The sequence below is a fragment of the Ooceraea biroi genome, chromosome 3, assembly GCF_003672135.1.
Source record: "Ooceraea biroi isolate clonal line C1 chromosome 3, Obir_v5.4, whole genome shotgun sequence".
NCBI classification, from domain to species: domain Eukaryota; kingdom Metazoa; phylum Arthropoda; class Insecta; order Hymenoptera; family Formicidae; genus Ooceraea; species Ooceraea biroi.
The window spans coordinates 4,029,268-4,049,515 of NC_039508.1; the positions used below are offsets into that span (position 1 = coordinate 4,029,268).

Sequence of the window (20,248 nt, forward strand, 5' to 3'; positions counted from 1 at the left end):
GATAGAGAAAAAGAATAAAGAAAAAAAAGAGTAATAAGGAAAGCAAGAGGATATGTTATATATATTACACATGTATACACACACACACATACATAGATGCAGAGATACGATTAAAAAGAGAGAGTTCGGCTTGCGGGGGCAAGGAAGCATAACTTGGCTAAAGCGGAGACAGTTCACGGTGACGAGATTCTTAGACTGATCTAGGTACTAGCGTTTATCGATAATACCACCGGCCCTGCCCCGGTTAAAAAGGCGCCCCAAAGGTATCACTATATTGTACCCCCTATCCCTACCCCCGATCCTATCATCGCCTTTTCTGTCCTTTCCTCGTTCCCACCATCCGCCCCCTCCCTCCCCCCCCCCTATCCTCTTTTATACTCTGATAACCGGTGCGGCAGCTGGGGTGCCTGGGAGGGTTATCGGTCGCATTTTAGGATAATGCACCACACACACTGTGGCTGGCGATGCCGTAGCCGCGCGCGCGCGCCCTTCTTTTTTTGGCCTGGCCAACGCCCCGATTAAATAATAATAATAATAGTAATAATAACGATTCGCGGCACAACACGTCCTTTCTTCGGGAAAAAAAAGAAATCATCACATCATTCGGGGCTCTTCATCTCGCGGTTGGCCACCTCTCACGTGTCAGGCGGATGTTGTGTGATCCTTGGGCCGAACGTTGCGAACCTTAGTTCAAAACGGCCCGCGAACCACGTGTTTTTTTTTATTATATATAAATATATTATATATTATATTCCTGCGAATATGCATTTTTGTGACGTGATGTTATTTAGCACTAATTAACGAGAAAGAAGGAAATCGTACGATAATAACGAAGGATTCAATAGAAATAGAGGAAAAGAGAGAAAAAAATAACACCCGCCCCCAAACCCCCGAAAAGGAAAAACAAAACGATACGACACACATGTACATGTTATATTCTTTTTTTTGCGCTACGTGTCAGCTCCGCGGCTATAAAAACAACCAGACGTGCAAAATTCTCAGCGCCAAATTCTTCATTATCATTGCTGATATTGTAATTTGCGTTTTATCGGATTCTTTATTATTCACCTCCTCTACCAATTGCTTTGCTTTTTAATTCCCGCAATTTTTATTTCTCCAAGTTGCCCCTAATTTTAGTGTGAAACGTAGTTAAACATAATGATTAATGAATGAATTTAAAAACGAATGTTATAACATGGTTCCTTTTTTTCGGGCTAGGAGCTTGATTTAAAGTGTCAAAGATTTTTGTGTATGACCAGATGTATTCTACATGTCTCAATAAACAGTTGTATGTGAATTACCTTTCTTAAATTTGCGCTGCACTTTATTTCGCAGTTCTCATTTTTTGACTCCCCCTTAAATAAACACCTTCTGTCATATTTTTTTCATCTACAAATTTCTACGCTTACAGGTTCTTACATTTTGCGTCTCTAGACTTTTATGCACATGCATCAAAAGTTTACGAAACATTATATGTTAAGTATATGTTAATTAATCGTTTTCTTGTTGTACCACAGCGGAGTGACGAGTTTATTCGTTTTGATCCATTAATTCTTATGTATCTAGTTTAAATGTATGTTTGTACTTTCGAGATTTTTTAAATGTAAATGTTTACGATTGAGAAAATGTGTAGAACAAACATTCACGTTTATTGCCAATTCTTTTATACATGTGAATACTTTAATACTGATAACAGTGTAAATACATAATAATAAACAAATGTTCGAAATGAATATTATACAAAAAGTACTTTTCATCTTTTTCGATATCAATGATATCATCTTTCAATAATAATAATGTAACAATAAAAAGCTTTTAATTTTATTTACATTTTAAACATTAGAAAGGCTTAGGAGAGCAGCCAGTGATTCGCCACCCCCGCGTGTGCTGAAAATCGCACTCTTGGTTTTGGCGGCCTCTGTCGCTAAGTTGGGACATGATGGACCGAGAAACCCTTTGCGGCGGGGTTGGGGGTGAGTCGTGCACGCGGATGTATGGTGTAATCTGCTGTTCCGCCCCTCTCCCGTGTTCCAGTGATGCTGCGATATCACGAGAGAATCCACACAGGACGAAGACAGGAAGAAGCAGCAGCGAGGGTGCGAATGGGCTTCCGAGAGTATGGCCGAGGGTGCGCATGCACGTTCTAGTTACAGAGGCGAGGATGCTCGCAGCTGCGGACGCGTGACATTCCGAGAGCTGATCTCCAGTCGACGCGAAACTCAGTGACAACGAGGGAGTAAATGACACCGACGATGCATGCATAATGCAAGAGCAGAGGCGATTCCTCACGCTGTAAGAGTACATTTTTACACGTTTTCCGCAGTTTCCCTGCAGCAAGTATTTTCAGCAAAAATGTCGGACGAATATTCGTGGAATTAACGCGCGCATTTTCTTATATTTAACAGTTCCTTTTTTCATTCTTTTCCACGTTATCAGGAGGACGTTGCGGCGCGACGGTGGGTCCAAAAAAATCTTAATTTATAAAAATATGAGAAATTCTTATTACACATACATATATATTACATATATTCTACAACTTTTGAAAAATCCTATATTGAAAATTATTCTATGAGATTCAAAATGTGACATAATAACTTTATGAAAGTGGTTTCCGTTCTTAAATTGAATTTTTTATAATAATAACGTTATAAAATCATAAATCCTTACTAACGTTCATCATTGAATAAATCATTATTTACATTTCCCTACAATCAGAAATTTATATAAATTTGGAATTACATCTTATCATTTACAATTAATTATAAGTGCAATTAATTTTTATATAACCTATATTGATGTTTTACTTCTTCTAATATAATAATATTGACAAATGTCTGCAATTAAAATAAAAAAAGCCCGATGTCTAAAAGTTAATGTATTATAAAATTTTTTCCGTGATTCACATATATGGCACTGCGCGACGGTGGGCGCAGTGGACGAAGGCGCGCGCAAGGGCTCTTCTCTCGGGAATGATCGCCGCCGCCACCCGATGCGTTGTTGTCGCACCACCCCGATCCTCCCTCATTCGATATGCAGGATCGCGTTCACCACCGCGTGATAGCCGCCGCGCCGCGTCACTACGTGCCGCGCGCGCCCTGTCGCTCGTCGCGCTCCCGCGACCAGTAGGCGTGCCGAGGGTGACTCGACGACGGAGAGCCGCGTGTGAGGGTTTAACGCCGCGCGTCGGGGAGAGGCATATCACGACGCAGTCCCCGCAACCCCCGGGGTGAGTCCGGAAGGAGAGGAGTCTCTCATCATCCCCGAGCGAGCAGGATGTCTCTCGCGAGATGCGAGTAGGTCGCGGCTGCGCTCGCGGTGGACGCGTTAACTCGGTGTGGCGAGTGCGAGGATGCAACCGTGATTTCGGCGAGTCCGGTAAACGGTGAGAGAAGCTGTGTTCGCGATTTTAGGACGCGTGCGAGGCTCGTCGCATCGTTTCTTGTGCGGACGCGACGGGGTAGTTTTCGGCTTCTCCGCTCTTCCGCCTGCTCTTTCTCCGTCTCGATTCCTCCTCCTGAAATATGTAATATTTGTGAGATTCCTCGACAATCCGTGCTTTCTTCATTAATACTTTTTTAAAAATATTTTTTCACCTTTTCTTTGTGTTTTTGCCTGAAAGTGTCAAATGTGGTAGCTTTGATCATATGGCTGTTGACTCGCCCTTACAAGTTAAGTGTTAGGCGTGTCAGAGATTGCTGCGAACGAGTGGGCTGAGATTGAGGTGAGATAATGTGTAGACCGTGCTGAAACCATGAGTTAACTGTTTAAGGCGAAAAATACAAGAGAAGTACAATGATTGAATAATTTTAAATGTAAGAATGATACGTGAATGTGTTCGCTGAATATTTACGGCATTAAAAATTAGTGGTGAAAGTGCGATTTATTATGATTTACAATTGTCGAGAATGTCGTGGAAAAATATTGCGATTAATAGACTAATCGATCATATCAATGATTGATCATATCAGTAATTAATCATATCAATGAGACGATAAGTTTGACGCGCCGGATGTCTCTTGTAATTGATTTTTTAAATTGAAATTTTTAAACTGTTTATAGATTTCTCATTCTTCATATTTTATTTGTTCAATTATCTAGTATTTTTTTCTACTTTCTTATTCTTTTTAAAATTTCATATTTTCTTAATCATTTTATGATTGTTTGCAATAATACATGATTTTTATCAGTTTTTACGTAATCTTTTATTCTTTATATCTTTGTATTGAAATGTATTCATACATTAAATATGGAATCACGAATTTCTCCAAGTATGTAAAATTAATTTATTATATGTATGCAACACACATCAAGTTAATTGTAATAAAATACAGGCTGTTTTCATATTTCAAAGATAATGTCGCGAAAATTTTTTTATTTTTTTCGAAGTAGTTATTGAACTATATAAATCTTATAAAATGTAAACTCTTACAAACTTGGCGATTTACAAATATGTATTTACGAATATATTCACAGCTGTTTCATAAGTCCATCGTATAATTAACAAAATTGGAGGAGAAGTGAAAGGAATGATAAAGAAGATATCACATAACAAATATATATATATATCTTCTTAAATATATATATAAGATTTGAAATGTTGTATCACATTTAAGTATTTGTTAACATTAACTTAATATCTTAATCCTGTATAATAATGTTATAGTCTAAAAAGTATTTATAAAATAAAAGTCTAAAAGTAGTTTTACATAAATTACGTATTTCATTAAAATAACATTATTATTCATCTGAAAAGTACTCGGACAAGTAAGAGTTCTCATGCAACAATGCTACGGATTATTTTCCGAGCCGAACGATAATTTTAATTTCGACGTTACGTAATTTATCGTTATAATAATTAATTAAAAGTTATACAGCGGCGTGATAATGCGCCACACACCAGCTGTTTTGAAATCCGGATATTGCGAGACATTCGGATGGGTCAGAAATAATAGAGTATATTTATTCATTGAGGATGCATATCCGTGTCGTGATCAGATTGCTTGATCTATTAAAGAAAAGCCGGCGGTTAACGTTGGTTAACGTTGGTCGGAGGCGCCGCTATTGACCATCTTGCTATCCTTTTCCGAGCGCATGGGCGCGGTTCTGATCCTATAATACCCTGTTCTACTTTCTAGCATCCGTGTCGTTCTACATACAGCCTCACTCCTGTCGGTTGCTCTCGTTTATTGGGATGAGAGATGGGAAAACACCTTGATGAGAATTCCGAAACAGACGCTAATACACGAAATGAGATGTGATGCGTTGAATCGATACTTCCTGCATCAGACGTTACCTGGAAATTATTCAGATTTCTAAAGAACAAGATTAACGAATAATTGATTGAAAGCAAATTTAAGATTTATTCAAACACACTTTGGAACAAATAGAAAAAAATTGGAAATATTCTAATTCTCGTTAAAAACAATTAACGATAGCTGATTGAAATCAAATTTAAGATTTTAAACACACTTTGGAGCACACATTGTTTAAATATTACATCAAATGTGATAATCGAAAAAGTAAAATGAAATTAAAAATATTCTAATTGCAATTCTCATCAAAAACAATTAACGAATAACTGATTTAAATCAGATTTAAGATTTCAAATGTGATAATCGAAAGAGATAAAAAAATTAGAAATATTCCAATTCTAATTCTCGTTAAAAATAAAAGATTTAAATATAATCTATAGATATAGAATAAAATCGATTATATTCGATGTGAGTGCGTTGTATAAATGAAAGACAACCATTGATTACACTGCAGAGCTCTTGTCTGCAGTTTGTTTGATTGCACTACTGACCAACGTGTCAGATACATCGCTGACCGTTTTCACTGTCAGATTGAAACTTTACAGATTGAAACGAGCGATTTTGTGTGTCATTCTCATATATCCATGCATGAGTATTTTAAAACCATCAACTATTTTTTTTCTATTTTTTATATTATTACATTCCCATATTTTTATTCTTTTGTTTGTTGGAATTTATTTAAATCACATAGAAATAAATAAATTAATGATTGGCAATATTTATCGCATATTCGACCATTATGAATATTAATAAAAGATATTAAACCTGTTCTTCTTTTATATATTAATTTTACATGTCTGATAACGCTATTATTTTTATTCCGTTGGTAATTTTAATTTTAAATTATTTAGATTAATATGTATATTCCATATATGATGAGTGCTATGTATTTTTGTCAAGTCATAGCTTTTGCAAATATTGCAAAACCTTTTTTCAAACTACATTTACCAATAGCTAGTTTATACACAAGGTTTTCTCTTCACGTCGATATTCCGTTAATACAGCGTGAAATCGTTTTAGCCGCGAATGGATTTCTTTGTTTTTTAAAACGTGTTCGTTCGAACGAGAACAAATCCCGGCGTCAGGTGCTTTCGAGTTGTCTATATGCCGAATCCATGATTAACTTTTCCAGCGTACTCGATGCTGGAAATCGATTTTAGATTATATCATGTTTACAACTTGAATCGATATTAATTGAAATTAATTAAGCAGTTTATTTGCTCGTGGAGCGTTACACTCTCCAAGTTTTATTCGTTCTCATATCATATGTATATCGTTTTATAAATAATTATATAAAAAATATCCGCCAATACTTAATACGCAATTCCAGTGATTTGAACATGTGGAATCGTTGTATTACAGATGATCTTCTGGATCTGTTTTCTTCGTTTTTCCTGTGCCTGGGATAGACACTGACGATATGGTAAAGGCACTTGATAATGCACTATGTTAATTGTCGATGCGCTTAACAAGAAAAACATGGAAAAATGCCTCCCTCCGATTTATATAATTTTAAATTATGTTCTAATGTAGCTCAAAATAAGACATGTGCGTTTCTTATAAATGTTTTGATGTGCTTATTCAACTTTAGCCATAAAATTTTTTGTTTAAATATTTGCATATATTTATTAGATTTATTAGAGTTATCCGCTTAGAAAAAACAAAACAGGCTTTTCAAAGATTGTACATAAGAACATTAAAAATATCTCTTATTTCAAGCTACATTACAACATATTAAAAGTTCGTCAAAATCCAAGGGGAGCATTTCTCTATATTTCTTTTTAAGCATCGTCATATAGGTATCGATGAAGAAATATATAAATGATTATTTTTAGGATACAATATGGCTTCGGTACACTGGCATGCCTCTGGGAATAGTTTTCTCTCGCCAGTCTTCGTGTTACTCTTGTTGCTCTGTCCGCACAACTCTACAGGTCAGCAAATGTCACATAGCATACTCGTTTATATTCAATATCAATCTATAAAACTCGAGGTAACATTTAGAAGAGCTGATCGATAGTACTACATTTCTGAGCACAAAAATGTTTAATCAGAGATTTAATAATACAAGTTCTCGCTTCGCGCATAAAATAATAATACAAGTAAGTTGCAGCAAGTTACTTCACTTTCTAGTTCTCTAGCTTAACTTTGTTTAAGTTTGCACGTGGAAAGCGAAAAGTATTAAAAGTCTCTATTTTATGCACAAACACGTGCATATTATACTTATCGATCTTATTATCATGGTTAACAATGATAACATTATTATTAATAGTAATGTCATTATTATTAGACAATATTAATAATAATTTAATAATTAATAATAATCATGACATCTTGCCGTCATGATTATAACACGGTGTGGTGTGTTCCCGGTGGCGGTGGATGTTGGGTCGCGTTGGGGTACTTTGACTCGTCACACCGGTCCTCCGATTCAGCCCGCGAGGTAATTGACGCACCGCCGCCGCAACGAGACTACGTTCCATCACTGCCACCACCACCGGGAGGTCTCACCACTGCCAGAACACCAAGTACGTCCGACCTTTCTTTATTATCTCGTCTGCCTCCGTTAATTTTTACTTCGTAGTTCAGATTTCAATTTCTCGCACATATAAAGTATCAATTTGTGCGAATTATTTCGTCCCACTTTTTGCAGAGTGTGACCAAAAGTTCGTAAGCACTCCTAACGGGCCGTTGAATGGGTCCTTCCATGCACCGACGTTGATCAACCCCGAGGGCGAGCCGCGACAGTGCGTTTTCACGTTCCTCGCGGGTCCGCATCAGCGTGTCGAATTGATCTTCCAGCACTTCGGTCTTCGAGGAAAACCGCCAGAGTGAGTCTTCTTATTTTAATCTTATTGTCTTGATAAAATTGTTGTTTTTCATACATTTCATACATTGATTATATAAAAGATCTAAAATCATATATAATTTATTATCTTACAATTATTGTTTCTTCTTTCTGGAGATTGTAATAAATATCTGGATGAGGATAATAAGAAGAATGTGTTTAAATGTATATACATATACTTTTTTCTGGCTTATAGTGGGTCTGCTGTGGGAGAATTGCCTGCGTAAGTATCATATTGTGTTCAATATATATAATAAAATATAAAACATATGATAAAACTTTAGTGAAAGTATTTAAAATTTAATAATTAATTAAACATCTGATTTAAAAGAACAAAACAATTGATATTGGCATTAGATATATGAATATTAGGAGAATTACATGCTAATAATACGGAAACAGAGAACGTTGAAAGTAACATGAAATTTATTCATTACACGTTACTTATTAATCTGCAAACGTATTCTCGACTTTTTTGCTATAAAACAATTATGATTCATTAGTATGTAAATGTAATGAGCACCAATTATGCATAACTTTATGCGTTATACGATATTTTGCAATGTATGTATGTACGTGGGAAGAGGTACACGCAAATAGCTTACCGCGAAAAGGGACGATTCTCCTTTTCCAGCTGTGTTCACGAATACATGGACATATACTCGGAGATACGATCGGAGAATACGACCAAGCTGATAGAAACGCCGTTTGGTGGACGGTTTTGCGGGCCAATTCCACCTCGCCGACGAGTCTCTCTTTATCAGGGAATCGCGCTCAGTTTCTTCACCGACAAGAATGTCACGTTTCCGAACATCTTCAGTGGTGTCTACAGATTCCTCAATGCTTGTGAGTCTTGCTTACATTTCCGTTGAATCGCGGCGGAATTGCCGCAACGCGCATTGGAGAATTTTAACGATTTCCATCGCGATAACGGATCATTCAAACTTGTAAACCTGCAAAACCAGAGCAACGCATACATGATCCATTTTTTATTTTATATCCTCTTTTATTGAAATATTATATTTTTTAAATATAAATATTCAAATTGTATATAAATCAGGTACTTCTGTCTACATTGGCTTTATACAAATATTCAAAATATAAATGATTTGTAGCCGAGTATGAAGTGGGCGCACTGGAACCGAACACGCCGTGCACCTTCACGATACGCGAGCAAGCGAAACGTACCGGGAACATATTGTCACCCACTTATCCTGGCTCCTATCCGAAGGACCTCGTTTGCAGCTACCAGTTCATCGGGAAGCCAGGGCAACGTGTGCGATTGGAATTCCGCGACTTCGATCTGTTCTTCGGCGGGCCGCAGTACGTATTTGTCATGATCGGGTCTTTTATCGAATATTTTGAGACTTGTGCTTTCTGACAAGGCAGCAGGAGTAAAAGAAGGAAGTGTTAATGATATATACAAGATAAAGAGTAATTTTTTGGAACATCGTAGAATGTATTGTACAGGGTGTCCCATGGGAAGTTGCTGAAAGTAAACGATTGGTTCTCCCCTCCATGACTTCAGAAAGGGTCTTACGGTTAACGGTCGTTCATCTGAGTGTCCGCAGTTTTATTCTGGTTGTGGTAGATGCAAGTCCGTGCGCGTCAAAATAAGTAATCTGACGACGGAAGAAAAGATTTATCTTGTCGAGTGCTTCTTTTCCAGAGGAAAAGTTTATAGCAATGCTTACAGGGGGTTTCGTACTAAATACGGAACACATAAAGTTAAGAGCGAAAACACGCTGAAAAGGTTAGAGTTTATTATTTCTTTAAACGTATGCGTTACGTTACTCCATTTTTTGGCAATAAATCTGCATTAAAATAATGTTTTGTGTTATTTTTATCAGAATTATCGATAATTTTATGCAGTATGGAACTATCCAAGACCGTAGACATGATCTGCCAGGTCCTTCTGTGTCTGTAGCTGCAGAAGAAAACATTGAAGATATTAAGAAGTATTTTGAAGAGGATCCAAATTCTTCCATTCGGAAAGCTGCCCAAGCTCAAGATGGAGAACTTGATGCAAAATTGATAATTTACACGGACGAAGCACATTTCTGGCTAAATGGTTATGTTAATAAACAAAATTATAGATTTTGGGGGTCGGAAAATCCCAACGTTTCCCTGGCTAAACCTTTACGTCCACAAAAAATAACAGCATGGGCTGCGATCTCGGTAAAAGGAATTTATCTGCAATTCTTCGAATCAACAGTCACTGGTGAAAGTTACAAGCAGCTTCTCGAAACACAATTCTTCCCTCATGCAAAAAAAAGAGGCCTGGTCAGAGGATTTCATTTCATGCGGGATGGAGCGACACCACATCGAACCCAGGAGGTCTTCGAAACAATCGATAAAGTTTATGGCAATCGAGTCATCGGTCTGAGATACCCCAAATTTGCCCAGGGGAGGCTAGAATGGCCACCGTACTCGCCGGATTTAAATCCATGTGACTTCTTTCTTTGGGGATACATTAAGGACCATTGTTATGCCGGAAATGCAGAAACAGTGTCAGATTTAGTAGTAGCTATTAAAAAGGTCGTCAGCAACATTAAAGACGACATGTTAGAAAAAGTTTTCACAAGTTTTCGTAAAAGAATTGATTTTTGTACAAATTCAGATGGTGCACACTTTGAAAATATTTATCATTAGCTTACTTGATTATTAGCATATTTTTCATTAATAAAATAAACTGATATACAAACATTTTGCTAAATTTTATTTATACCCATTAAAAACTGCAGACTTTCCTCTTTCCAACGCAATTTTTGTTTTTTCAATAACTGCATACGTTTAAAAATGACAGCTGATTAGTTTCAGCAACTTCCCATGGGACACTCTGTATATGTAATGTGCAAATATAATGTAATTTTTAATTTGTTTATCCTTTTAGTTGTCCGTTGGATTACGTGAAGGTGTACGACGGTCTTAATAGTTCAAACGCCGTCATCGGCACGTACTGCGGCCAGCAGCGAAATTTGGTGTTGTACTCCTCGGAGAATAGTTTGTTCGTGCTGTTCGTCACACTAAAGCGCACGGCGAACACGCAGAATCGAGGATTCAAAGGCATTTTCGAGTTCTCGGAGAGTTTCGTTAGTTTGGGTAAGACAATTGTGGTTTTTGATCTATCACTTAGCGAAGTCTCAAGTACATCTCAAGAAGTACAAGTACCTCTGATGCCCTGTCGATCGCGTAGACTTTATAACGGAGTACCATGGCGAGCATATCCGTGGATCCGAGTGCGACCAAAAGATTCTCAGCAAGAAGGAGACCTCGGGATTCGTAGTTAGCCCAAATTTTCCATATCCTTATATACCTAAGGTCGTCTGCCGCTATTTTATCTATGGGATGCAAGACTCGCAGCATTTGGAACGGGTGCGACTGGAGTTTTCACAATTCATGATACAGATGCCGAAAGGAGAGTGAGTATATTATTATATTATATATTAAGTAACATAATTAATTAATTAATTACTTATTGTTAACGTAATTAACAGAAACGCACGCGCGCGTGCGTAAGGTACACCCTTTTGATTTTTTCGTTCTTTTAGAGCATCGTGCACCGATGGCTATCTGAAATTGTATCTGAAGGGGCAGGAAGCAACAGACTCTTACGACAAATTCGATTACGAGATGTGTGGTAACAAAAGCAATCCGAGCCAGGTAGTTAGCGACGGGCCCAGACTCGTGATGGTGTTCAGCAGCGGGGAATTGCAAGCGAAAGGCTTCAAAGCTAAGTGAGCACAATAAACGTAATACGATTAACTTGAGGAGGAAAAGGAAGTCCAGGCTAAATAATAAAAATCTTCTGCTGTCGATAGGTACACCTTTGAGACGGAATATAAGATACCGGGTACCGCGGCTCCCGACGGCACCTGCAGCTTTACCTACCGCAGTGACTCCCGCAAACGCGGAGAATTCAATTCGCCCCGGTATCCGAGCAACTATCCGAGCGACACGAATTGCACGTACTTCTTCCTGGCGACGCCGAACGAGCAGGTCGCTTTAATTTTCGATCATTTTAAAGTCCGAACGAAAAACATCAATGTCACAGTCGGGCATTATGGGTGAGTAAGTTGTATGCGTCATGCGTATAATCACGTTGCACGTGCATGTGAATTGAACTGATATTGTTTGATTGCTCTTGTCAGATTCGAGCTTTGCCAGGACGACTGGTTGGAAATTTACAACATGTATCGGGATAATACGGAGAAATTGATAGGAAGATATTGCGGCGGGACCGCGCCAGGCCCGGTGGAATCGAATCTCGGCGCTCTTGGTTTGAAAGTGATTTTGCACTCCGATTCCGAGCTTGTCTACAGTGGCTTCAAAGCGCGTTACACCTTCGAGGTCGCTAAACCTATTTTTGGAGGTACGAACGCGTACCTTACCTTTTCGCGAGGAAGCGCGCAAGCTGAAACGAGAGAACATTAAATCTCCTTCCTTTTAAATAGAAGATCTGAAAAGAAAATAATTTATTTCACGTTTCAAAAATATTTACAAGATCCTTTTCTTTACTCCTTTACTTTTTTTATCTTTACTCGACGTTATAAGTCTCTGATTCAGAAATTATAAGGAATTGAATTTCGAGAAAATGTGCACGTTTCCCATTCCGTAATTAATTTCGCTGAATTATTTATTTCGCAGATTGTGGATCAAATATTAGTAGCTTAAATTACGGTATAATAACCAGCCCGAATTTCCCGAACAAATATGACGGTCCCATGAAGAATATCGCCACGAAAACCTGCAACTGGTTCATAAGGGTTCGGCCGAATCACCAGATCCTCTTAAACTTCGAGCTCTTTTCCGTGGAGGGCGATCAATTGGGTAACTCGTTACTTTATTTATACTCGCTAATTAAAAGTCAATTTATAATATATTTTCTTTTTGTATTGTTTTCTAATTCCTATATTTATTTTCACACTGTATCAGCTATGAGATTAATTTACCGATACTTATTTCCAGCACGGGGTTGCCCGGCGGCTGTCTTACGCATGTGGTACTCGTTGACGTCCACTCCGAACGAGCTCTGCGGCGTTAAAACCACCGACGCTAACTGGGGTTTCCTCTCGGAGGATAATAATATGCGACTCAGGTTTGTTACACGCTTGAACGAACGCTTGACCGCACGGTTCGTCTCTCCGCGCGGAGAGTATTTTTACCATATTTTTTTATTCGAAATATCTTTGCGTTCCATTGCGTTGCAGCTTCATATCGGCGGACAAAGCGGTCGGGCAGCAGGGCTTCCGGGCGGTGTGGACCGAAGTGAGCACGGATACGGACTGCCAAGATCAATTTCTGTGCACGAAATCTAAGTACTGCATCGCCGAATCGCTGCGGTGCAATAATATTGATAATTGCGGGCCGGATGACGCGTCGGACGAGGAGAACTGTAAGTTTCGCAAACGTTAAACAGAACGCAACGTGTTAAGCAGGAGCAAGCATTTCGAAAAGCGGTGTGACTCGATGTTTTACTTTGCTTCCACTACGACTTATATTATCTCTCTTTCTCTCTCTACGTAACTACTATACTTTACTCTAATATTCAGTGTAATTTCCTCTGGATTGTTCAATAGACACTATATTCTACAAAGATTTCCAAGTGTATTGTTTTTGTGTATCTCGTAACACCTTGTCAGGTTGATCCTTTGACGGTCAGTTTCGTTATTCATCTATACTACCACGGAGCAGATTAACGGGACTAAAATTCATTGATAGCCAGCATGAGTAAAAAAAACATCGTTCGTATTAATAAGCAAGTAAGACAGCGTGCATCTTTATCCGTATAAATGCGTATTATTTGTCGTGTCTCTTTCCTCCCATCGTATTCAGAAATAAATGCGCAATGTAATAATAAATTTAAACTATATTAATATTTTTTTCTTATTGGTAACAGCAGAGCAATATGCGCAACGAGATATCCAAACTATCAAAAAATGCTTCGATAATTAAATTACTTCGAGCAATATATAACTAATAAAAAAACTATAATATATATATATATATAAAATATTACATTTTTGATGTGGCATTCGAGATATGCATTTAGACACAAAAAACGACGTCGGAAATTATGTCGACGGATACTGCACGGAGCATGTGTATCACGTTCGCTTTATTGAGGGGAGGTATTGAACGCTTTAGAAAGAAAACCGGTCACATGTTCCGCGACTTCCAAGTCACCTAACGATTATCGATGCATCTGTAAATCAGCGGCGTGTACAGCAAAATAATTTCCAATTTCGCGTTCGAGGCTTTTCCGCGTCTTTTCTGCGTGTGATAAATGATATTTAATATACTATAACGTTTTCCGGGCTAATAAAAGAGAACGTTTGTGTAATAACGATTTCCTAGGTAAGTAGTAGCAAACGTAGACGTATGTACAAGGTGAGAGAATGGTGGGACTGCGTGGGTGAATGATCGTGTGGTGTCGCAGGTGCAGCATCAGCCCCATTGTCACCAGCACTGGCTGGGACCTCTTCTGCCATGCTTCTTCTCTCTCTGTGCTTTGTATTCGTGGCCGTCTGAGCCCCCTTCATGAAGCTTCCAGACGATCCGGCATGTTATGATCTTCCCTTATCACGTGAGTTCACTCACACTATTGCACAATCATACCATATTACAGCCCAGTTGGAATGAATAATTACGTGTGTAACTCCAGTATATTCACTGTCACAACTGCCGTTGTATCGACTGCCACTCTCGAGAGCGGAGGACAAGCGTCTTTGAGGCAACATTATTATTGTCATTTAGCGTCTCGAATCGGATAGTCAAAATTAAGCTCTTTCTCTCTTTTTCTAAAATGCACAACAATTATTTCTACTAATGAGAATCTCTAATCACCAAGGTATCATTAAGAATTAAAAGAACACAAATTAACTCCGCACGACATTCGAGGGATTATCACACTTTCGTTTTGGCAAATTGAGAGCAAATCGAGACGCGAGATCACTTTGGGCGGAATACAAGTAATCGACATCCTACACAAAAACCAAAAAGCATGCCGAGAAGGAATGCAGTTTGATATACGTCTTTATTGATCATCTGACTGCATGCGATTCTCTATACTTCTACTCCTGGATCTTACGACGTATTCTCTCTGAATTGTACTATTTACCTCTTTCTTGTAGTCCTTATATCTTTCGACTTACATGGAGTATAAATTAAGCAACGACCGTAATTTTGAAGTCTCGCAAGTCTACTAATAATCTTATAACAACTTGGTGAGTGGTTTTTCTTGAGTGTATAGCGATAAATACATAAATAACTATTATTACTGTGACCACAAAGTGTAAGAATTGTCTAAGAATATATTCAAATTGTACTTTATCAGATAGGAGAAGAAATACATTATTTCATGTGATAATTAAATAATCAAAAACAAACGTAGCAAGGTAGATGAATCGAACAAGATTGGAAAAAGTTTATACACATCTTACAGTTATAAATCTTCGAAATTAAAAGTGGATATCAATCTTATTTGTTTTAACAATCATGAAAGAGATGATCACATACGTGACTTGAAAATATCTTGCTTCGAATTAATATACTTGATGTTAATAAATATTTTACTGTAATAATATTCATAAAAACAAATTCCAGAATTGGACACATTCACTCTTTACGTACATAGATTTTCAGCAATTCATTCTGGTTCATCTATTTTATACAGAGCTCTTATTGTAAAAATACAAATAAAAAATATTACTATTATTATTTGTAACATTATTAATACGTATACATATTATCCTACAGTTATTTGTACAAATCTATACTGCAACGTGAATTGCAGGCCTCGTAGCAGTTCCGGCAGACAGCTACGCAGTCCCGATCGGCTATGCAATCGGCAGCATCCTGGTAGCTCTGGTGCTTTGCCTGATCTGCCACCGGATGCTGAGGCGACGGGCGCGCGGCATGCAGATCGACGAGTTGCCGCCGCAGCGGGTGATCGACGATCGGCGTCACTGCTATCACCAGCACAACTTGCTGCGGCATCAGCACCAGGACTACGCCCCGGGGCTACGCGGCTTCAACCAGTATCAGCTGGAGCAGCCGAGCCCGCCGAGCGAGAGCGACGAGGACGAGGCCGAGGAGCCTGAGCAGAGTGGCGATCAGGAGACGAGTAGTCCTGACAGCGTGTGACGCCGATCACCGCGTCCTCCGCGTCTCTCTGTGACGTGTAATCCGTTGTTGTTGTTGCTGCACGCTGCGAGAAAGATGGAGGAAGCCGCGGAGGAGGAGGAGAGCGGTACGACGGTGTCGTTGTACGAGCGCTTCGTAACGTTCTATTGTAAATTGATCGCGTGTATGCGGCGCGTGTGCACGCGTGTACAAGAATTGTACGCGGCGCTGAACGTGAACACGCGCTTTTTAAATTGAGCCACAATTTTTCAATTGTAGACGATTTGGGAGACTTCTTAAGGCGAAACGAAAACGTTGAGTGCAAGTGTCGGATGCGAGATTAACGCACGTAAGATGATGCCTTCAACAAGCACCGCGAAGAAGCTGCCACCGCGTTAGACAACGGTTTGCGCGTTAAAAACAAAAACACACTACCGCGGGTTCGAGATGAATTAATCTCGTTAATTATAATCTCGTTAGCCTTTCACGTGAGAGAAATTTTCGACGGTTCGTACGGTGATTCCTAGCTTGATCGACTCGCTTGATGGACTCTCCGGTCATACTTGAAGTAAATATTATATATATTTCGTCGTATACGTACACCCGAGCAATAGTTACTACGTTGCCATAAATTGCAATACAATAATGTAATAAAAACCAGTTCGCCATACAGGGGGATGCGATGTAATGTACGTGACATAATATTTTATACGCTCAACATTCAAGAGAACTTAAGAGGCACCGATATCCTTTACTAAGCTGTGCTTTAAGGTGTCCTTTAGGCGGCCGCTTGTCGCCTCTGATGACGACAAGTGAGGTCTCGCATTTTTGGGATAACGCGATCTCTTGATCTCCGATTTAACGATTATAAGCGCGATATATTATATATAATAATATATAAGCACGTGTACTTTGATACGTATACATACAAATTAATATCACGATGAACGCTGCCATCGGGTCGCTGGTAACGAAGTATATTCTAAATTACCGATATGTAAATCACACGATATGTAATAAATCACACGCTAACTACAACGCACTGCAAGATTGTCCGGACGCGGGTCTCTCGCGGGTCACCGTAGCGTGATCGCGCGGAGGAGAGCAACAGGCGAGAAGCTCGACAAAAGACAGAGTCCGCTAGTAATGTATGACTTTATATATATATATATATGTATATGTATATCGAACCGCTGTGTTCAATTCTCTCCTTTAATACATACAAGAGAAGCACGATTATGTGATATCGGATACGCGAGTAGGTAACACGTTGTTGGCGCAGATTGCGCGGCATTGTCACGCGTGGTTTGTTCATTCGCCGGGAATTCGTACGTGCTAGCTACGCTTATTCCTAAACAGTACCGCACAAATTGAGCGTATTTATTGAGTAGAGAACACCCTGGTTTTAGCTAGAAATCGATTTTCGCTTCTCGATGCGATTCAGGTGGCTGATACTCGGTGTGTTACCTTTAGTGAGGCCAACGTACGTTGCGTATTTGCGGTATTTTCGAAAATTTAACGATAAAGTTTGCGGACGAAGCGAGAGAGTTTGCCGAAGTAAATTGTTAGTTTTTAACTCGCATCGCGCCATTAAATGAAAGGATTAAATAGCATTCACAGTGAGACCAAAACAGAATAAATAAATTCTGGACGTTCGAGCGGCATTCGAGGCCGATCTTGTGCCTGTTTGTTAAATGAAATGTTTAAATTTCGATATAATTCGTAATTGAAGATTACGCCGAACACACACACACACACGTACAAAATAATATATTATTATTTAATTTCACACATATTACTAAGTATTGGTAGGAATTTTATTGTTGATATTGATTAAAGAATGCGGTTCGAACGTCCAGAAATTAAGAATATAATACACTCAATCGAATAAAAGTAGACATAATTGTAAAGCATGAAAGAAAGATATACATTTATTGCTATTTGGGCAAATAAAGTACGGAATAGGCTAAATAAATATGTAATCGTATTTTATGAAGTGCAATCGTGGAAAAATAGGAGAGAACGCACCGACCTGCATTTATACTCATCCTTTTTGTAGACTCGTAGTCTAATCACAACGATCGATGACGACATAATTAGTCATACATACTGTACATACTGTTTACAGAGCCGTGGAGGATTGTGAAATTAATATTTTACTATTTGTCTCGCCACTAGTGGTAAGAATTGGAGTGTATACCGAGTTTGCAAAACTAGATGATGGGAAGAATCGGGAGAGAGGTATTTATTTCGTTGAACAAAATTATGAACTTCCAATTCTTTCATTGAAATCAGAGATTGGTCTTGAAAAACCGTCTTTTCTTATTAACATTAATCCTAATGCATTAAAATTCACGAGGAATAAAGAGCAAAAAAATTTCTAGGTCAATTTTCTTCCCGAAAGATTAGACTCACAATTTTGTAGAGATGAATTTCTCCCGATTCATTCAAGATTATCTACTTTTTAATGGCTGACATTGTACTTTCGCGAAATGAGAATGTGGAAGACGCGCACAATCCGTAACAAGTAACAGAATATATTGAGAATATGTTTTACATTATTTTCAGTAGAGATCAAACGACGTTATTTGGTAACTCTATTTTATTTTATCAGCGAGAAACGAGTTTCTTAAATGATTATTCGACTTATTGTTTGACTTTAGCTTTATTTCTTGCAATAATTTTTTCGATGTAAAATAATTTTATCTTTATATAGTTGCGTGTGAGAATATCATTACCTGATATTATTGAATGCATTACTTTCTCTCCATTAATTATGTAATTACATATAATTATAATAAGAGCATATTACGTGTTAATTAAACGTATTGTCATATAAAAAACCAAGTGAAGTTAATTTCCCAATCGCCGATTTTTGTGATTGTCGTTAAGTGTCAATGTCCACTCCGTTTGTTTCAATTCGAACGGTGTGTGTAATGTATCATAGAATGTTTACCGTCGCTTTATCGGATAGCATATTGTATATTCGCTGTATTTCGTTGACAGCTTTGTGACCGAACCTATTTTTATAGAATAAATAACTTTTAGCATGTGAATACGTATAAGTTCTACATAGGGACATAATAATAACGAGACAACACACTATTGATAATATATAATAATAATAATAATAATAAATCATAATTCTAATTAATATACACATGCGCCTCGATAATATAGTTTTACACATTAATTGACTATATTTAATCAGTATATAACATGTACAGAGTAACGACCCGGGTATGAACTGCTATACTGCAATTATCGTACTTCCTTTCTTTAACATCTCACGACACTGTAGGACCACTTTAGACGATACGTGTATCGTCGGCGATTTACACATTTCATAACAATCGTCATCAAATAAAACTCTCTTTTAACAAAGAAAGATCTTTTTTTTACATAGCAATACTCTGTTACGAGTGAAAAAACGGTGATCAATTCCGTGTACGAATTCCTGCGATCGTACACGTTAAACAAGCTAATCGAGACATGCTGATACTCCGTATATCCCAGACCAGTCCACTTTTCTAAACGTAAGCCGGTGAATTTTTAGTATTAGCCCGACTTGTGCATTGATTGCAGATAAAGGAATAGAAAGAGGAGAATATGTAGTAAAGTGAGAAGCCTATCGAAGGATTCAGAAAGAAATTTTCAACGTGCGAGTCATTGGTTCTACCGAGACGAGTGTTGCGTACGGACGATTGTAACGTAAGATAATGTAATTAATGTAAGTAGTATCTATATTTACATATATTGTTACATAACCGATCTAGAGACCATAACGCACGAATTGTCAATGTGGTGTCTACGATGTGAGCAAGAATACATTTTTTCATAAAATCGCTAGTTTTTTCAATTTACAACAGCCTTAATCACCGAATTAACGTATAATGGGATATAAAAAAAATTAGTATAAAATTAATATCTTATACAGAGGGATAATCCATGATCAGGAGGTACA

The 20,248-nt window shown here is 38.1% G+C and overlaps 1 protein-coding gene across 8 annotated transcripts; it reads left to right on the forward strand.

Annotated features, from left to right (window-relative positions):
• The first annotated feature begins 2,050 nt into the window (after positions 1-2,050).
• On the forward strand, positions 2,051-19,659 carry LOC105285712 (tolloid-like protein 2). Of its 8 annotated transcripts, none has more exons than XR_003406389.1 (18): positions 3,062-3,382; positions 6,675-6,735; positions 7,148-7,246; positions 7,748-7,840; positions 7,966-8,143; positions 8,357-8,383; positions 8,795-9,006; positions 9,276-9,483; positions 11,054-11,262; positions 11,357-11,582; positions 11,712-11,897; positions 11,982-12,227; positions 12,312-12,532; positions 12,808-12,990; positions 13,129-13,258; positions 13,371-13,555; positions 14,600-14,746; positions 15,956-16,090. XR_003406389.1 is itself a non-coding variant. In XM_011350110.3 (17 exons), exons 3-17 carry the CDS (start codon positions 7,156-7,158, stop codon positions 16,303-16,305), a joined length of 2,745 nt encoding a protein of 914 aa, XP_011348412.1. In that variant the 5' UTR covers positions 2,051-2,292; positions 6,675-6,735; positions 7,148-7,155; the 3' UTR covers positions 16,306-19,659. The 8 variants fall into 8 exon arrangements, 6 of the variants coding, with proteins under 6 accessions (XP_011348412.1, XP_011348409.1, XP_011348410.1 ...); XR_003406390.1 differs by lacking the exon at positions 15,956-16,090 and adding an exon at positions 15,294-15,626; XM_011350110.3 differs by lacking the exons at positions 3,062-3,382; positions 14,600-14,746 and adding an exon at positions 2,051-2,292 and having other exon boundaries at positions 15,956-19,659.
• The last annotated feature ends 589 nt before the right edge of the window (positions 19,660-20,248 follow it).

What these genes read in the sequence shown, in the direction of transcription:
- LOC105285712 (XM_011350110.3), top strand. Translation starts at nt 7,156, where the DNA reads ATGGCTTCGGTACACTGGCATGCCTCTGGGAATAGTTTTCTCTCGCCA. An exon ending in GCTGTGGGAGAATTGCCTGC is followed by an intron (nt 8,384 to 8,794) that starts GTAAGTATCATA and finishes CTCCTTTTCCAG; the next exon opens with CTGTGTTCACGAATACATGG. An exon ending in CGCTAAACCTATTTTTGGAG is followed by an intron (nt 12,533 to 12,807) that starts GTACGAACGCGT and finishes TTTATTTCGCAG; the next exon opens with ATTGTGGATCAAATATTAGT.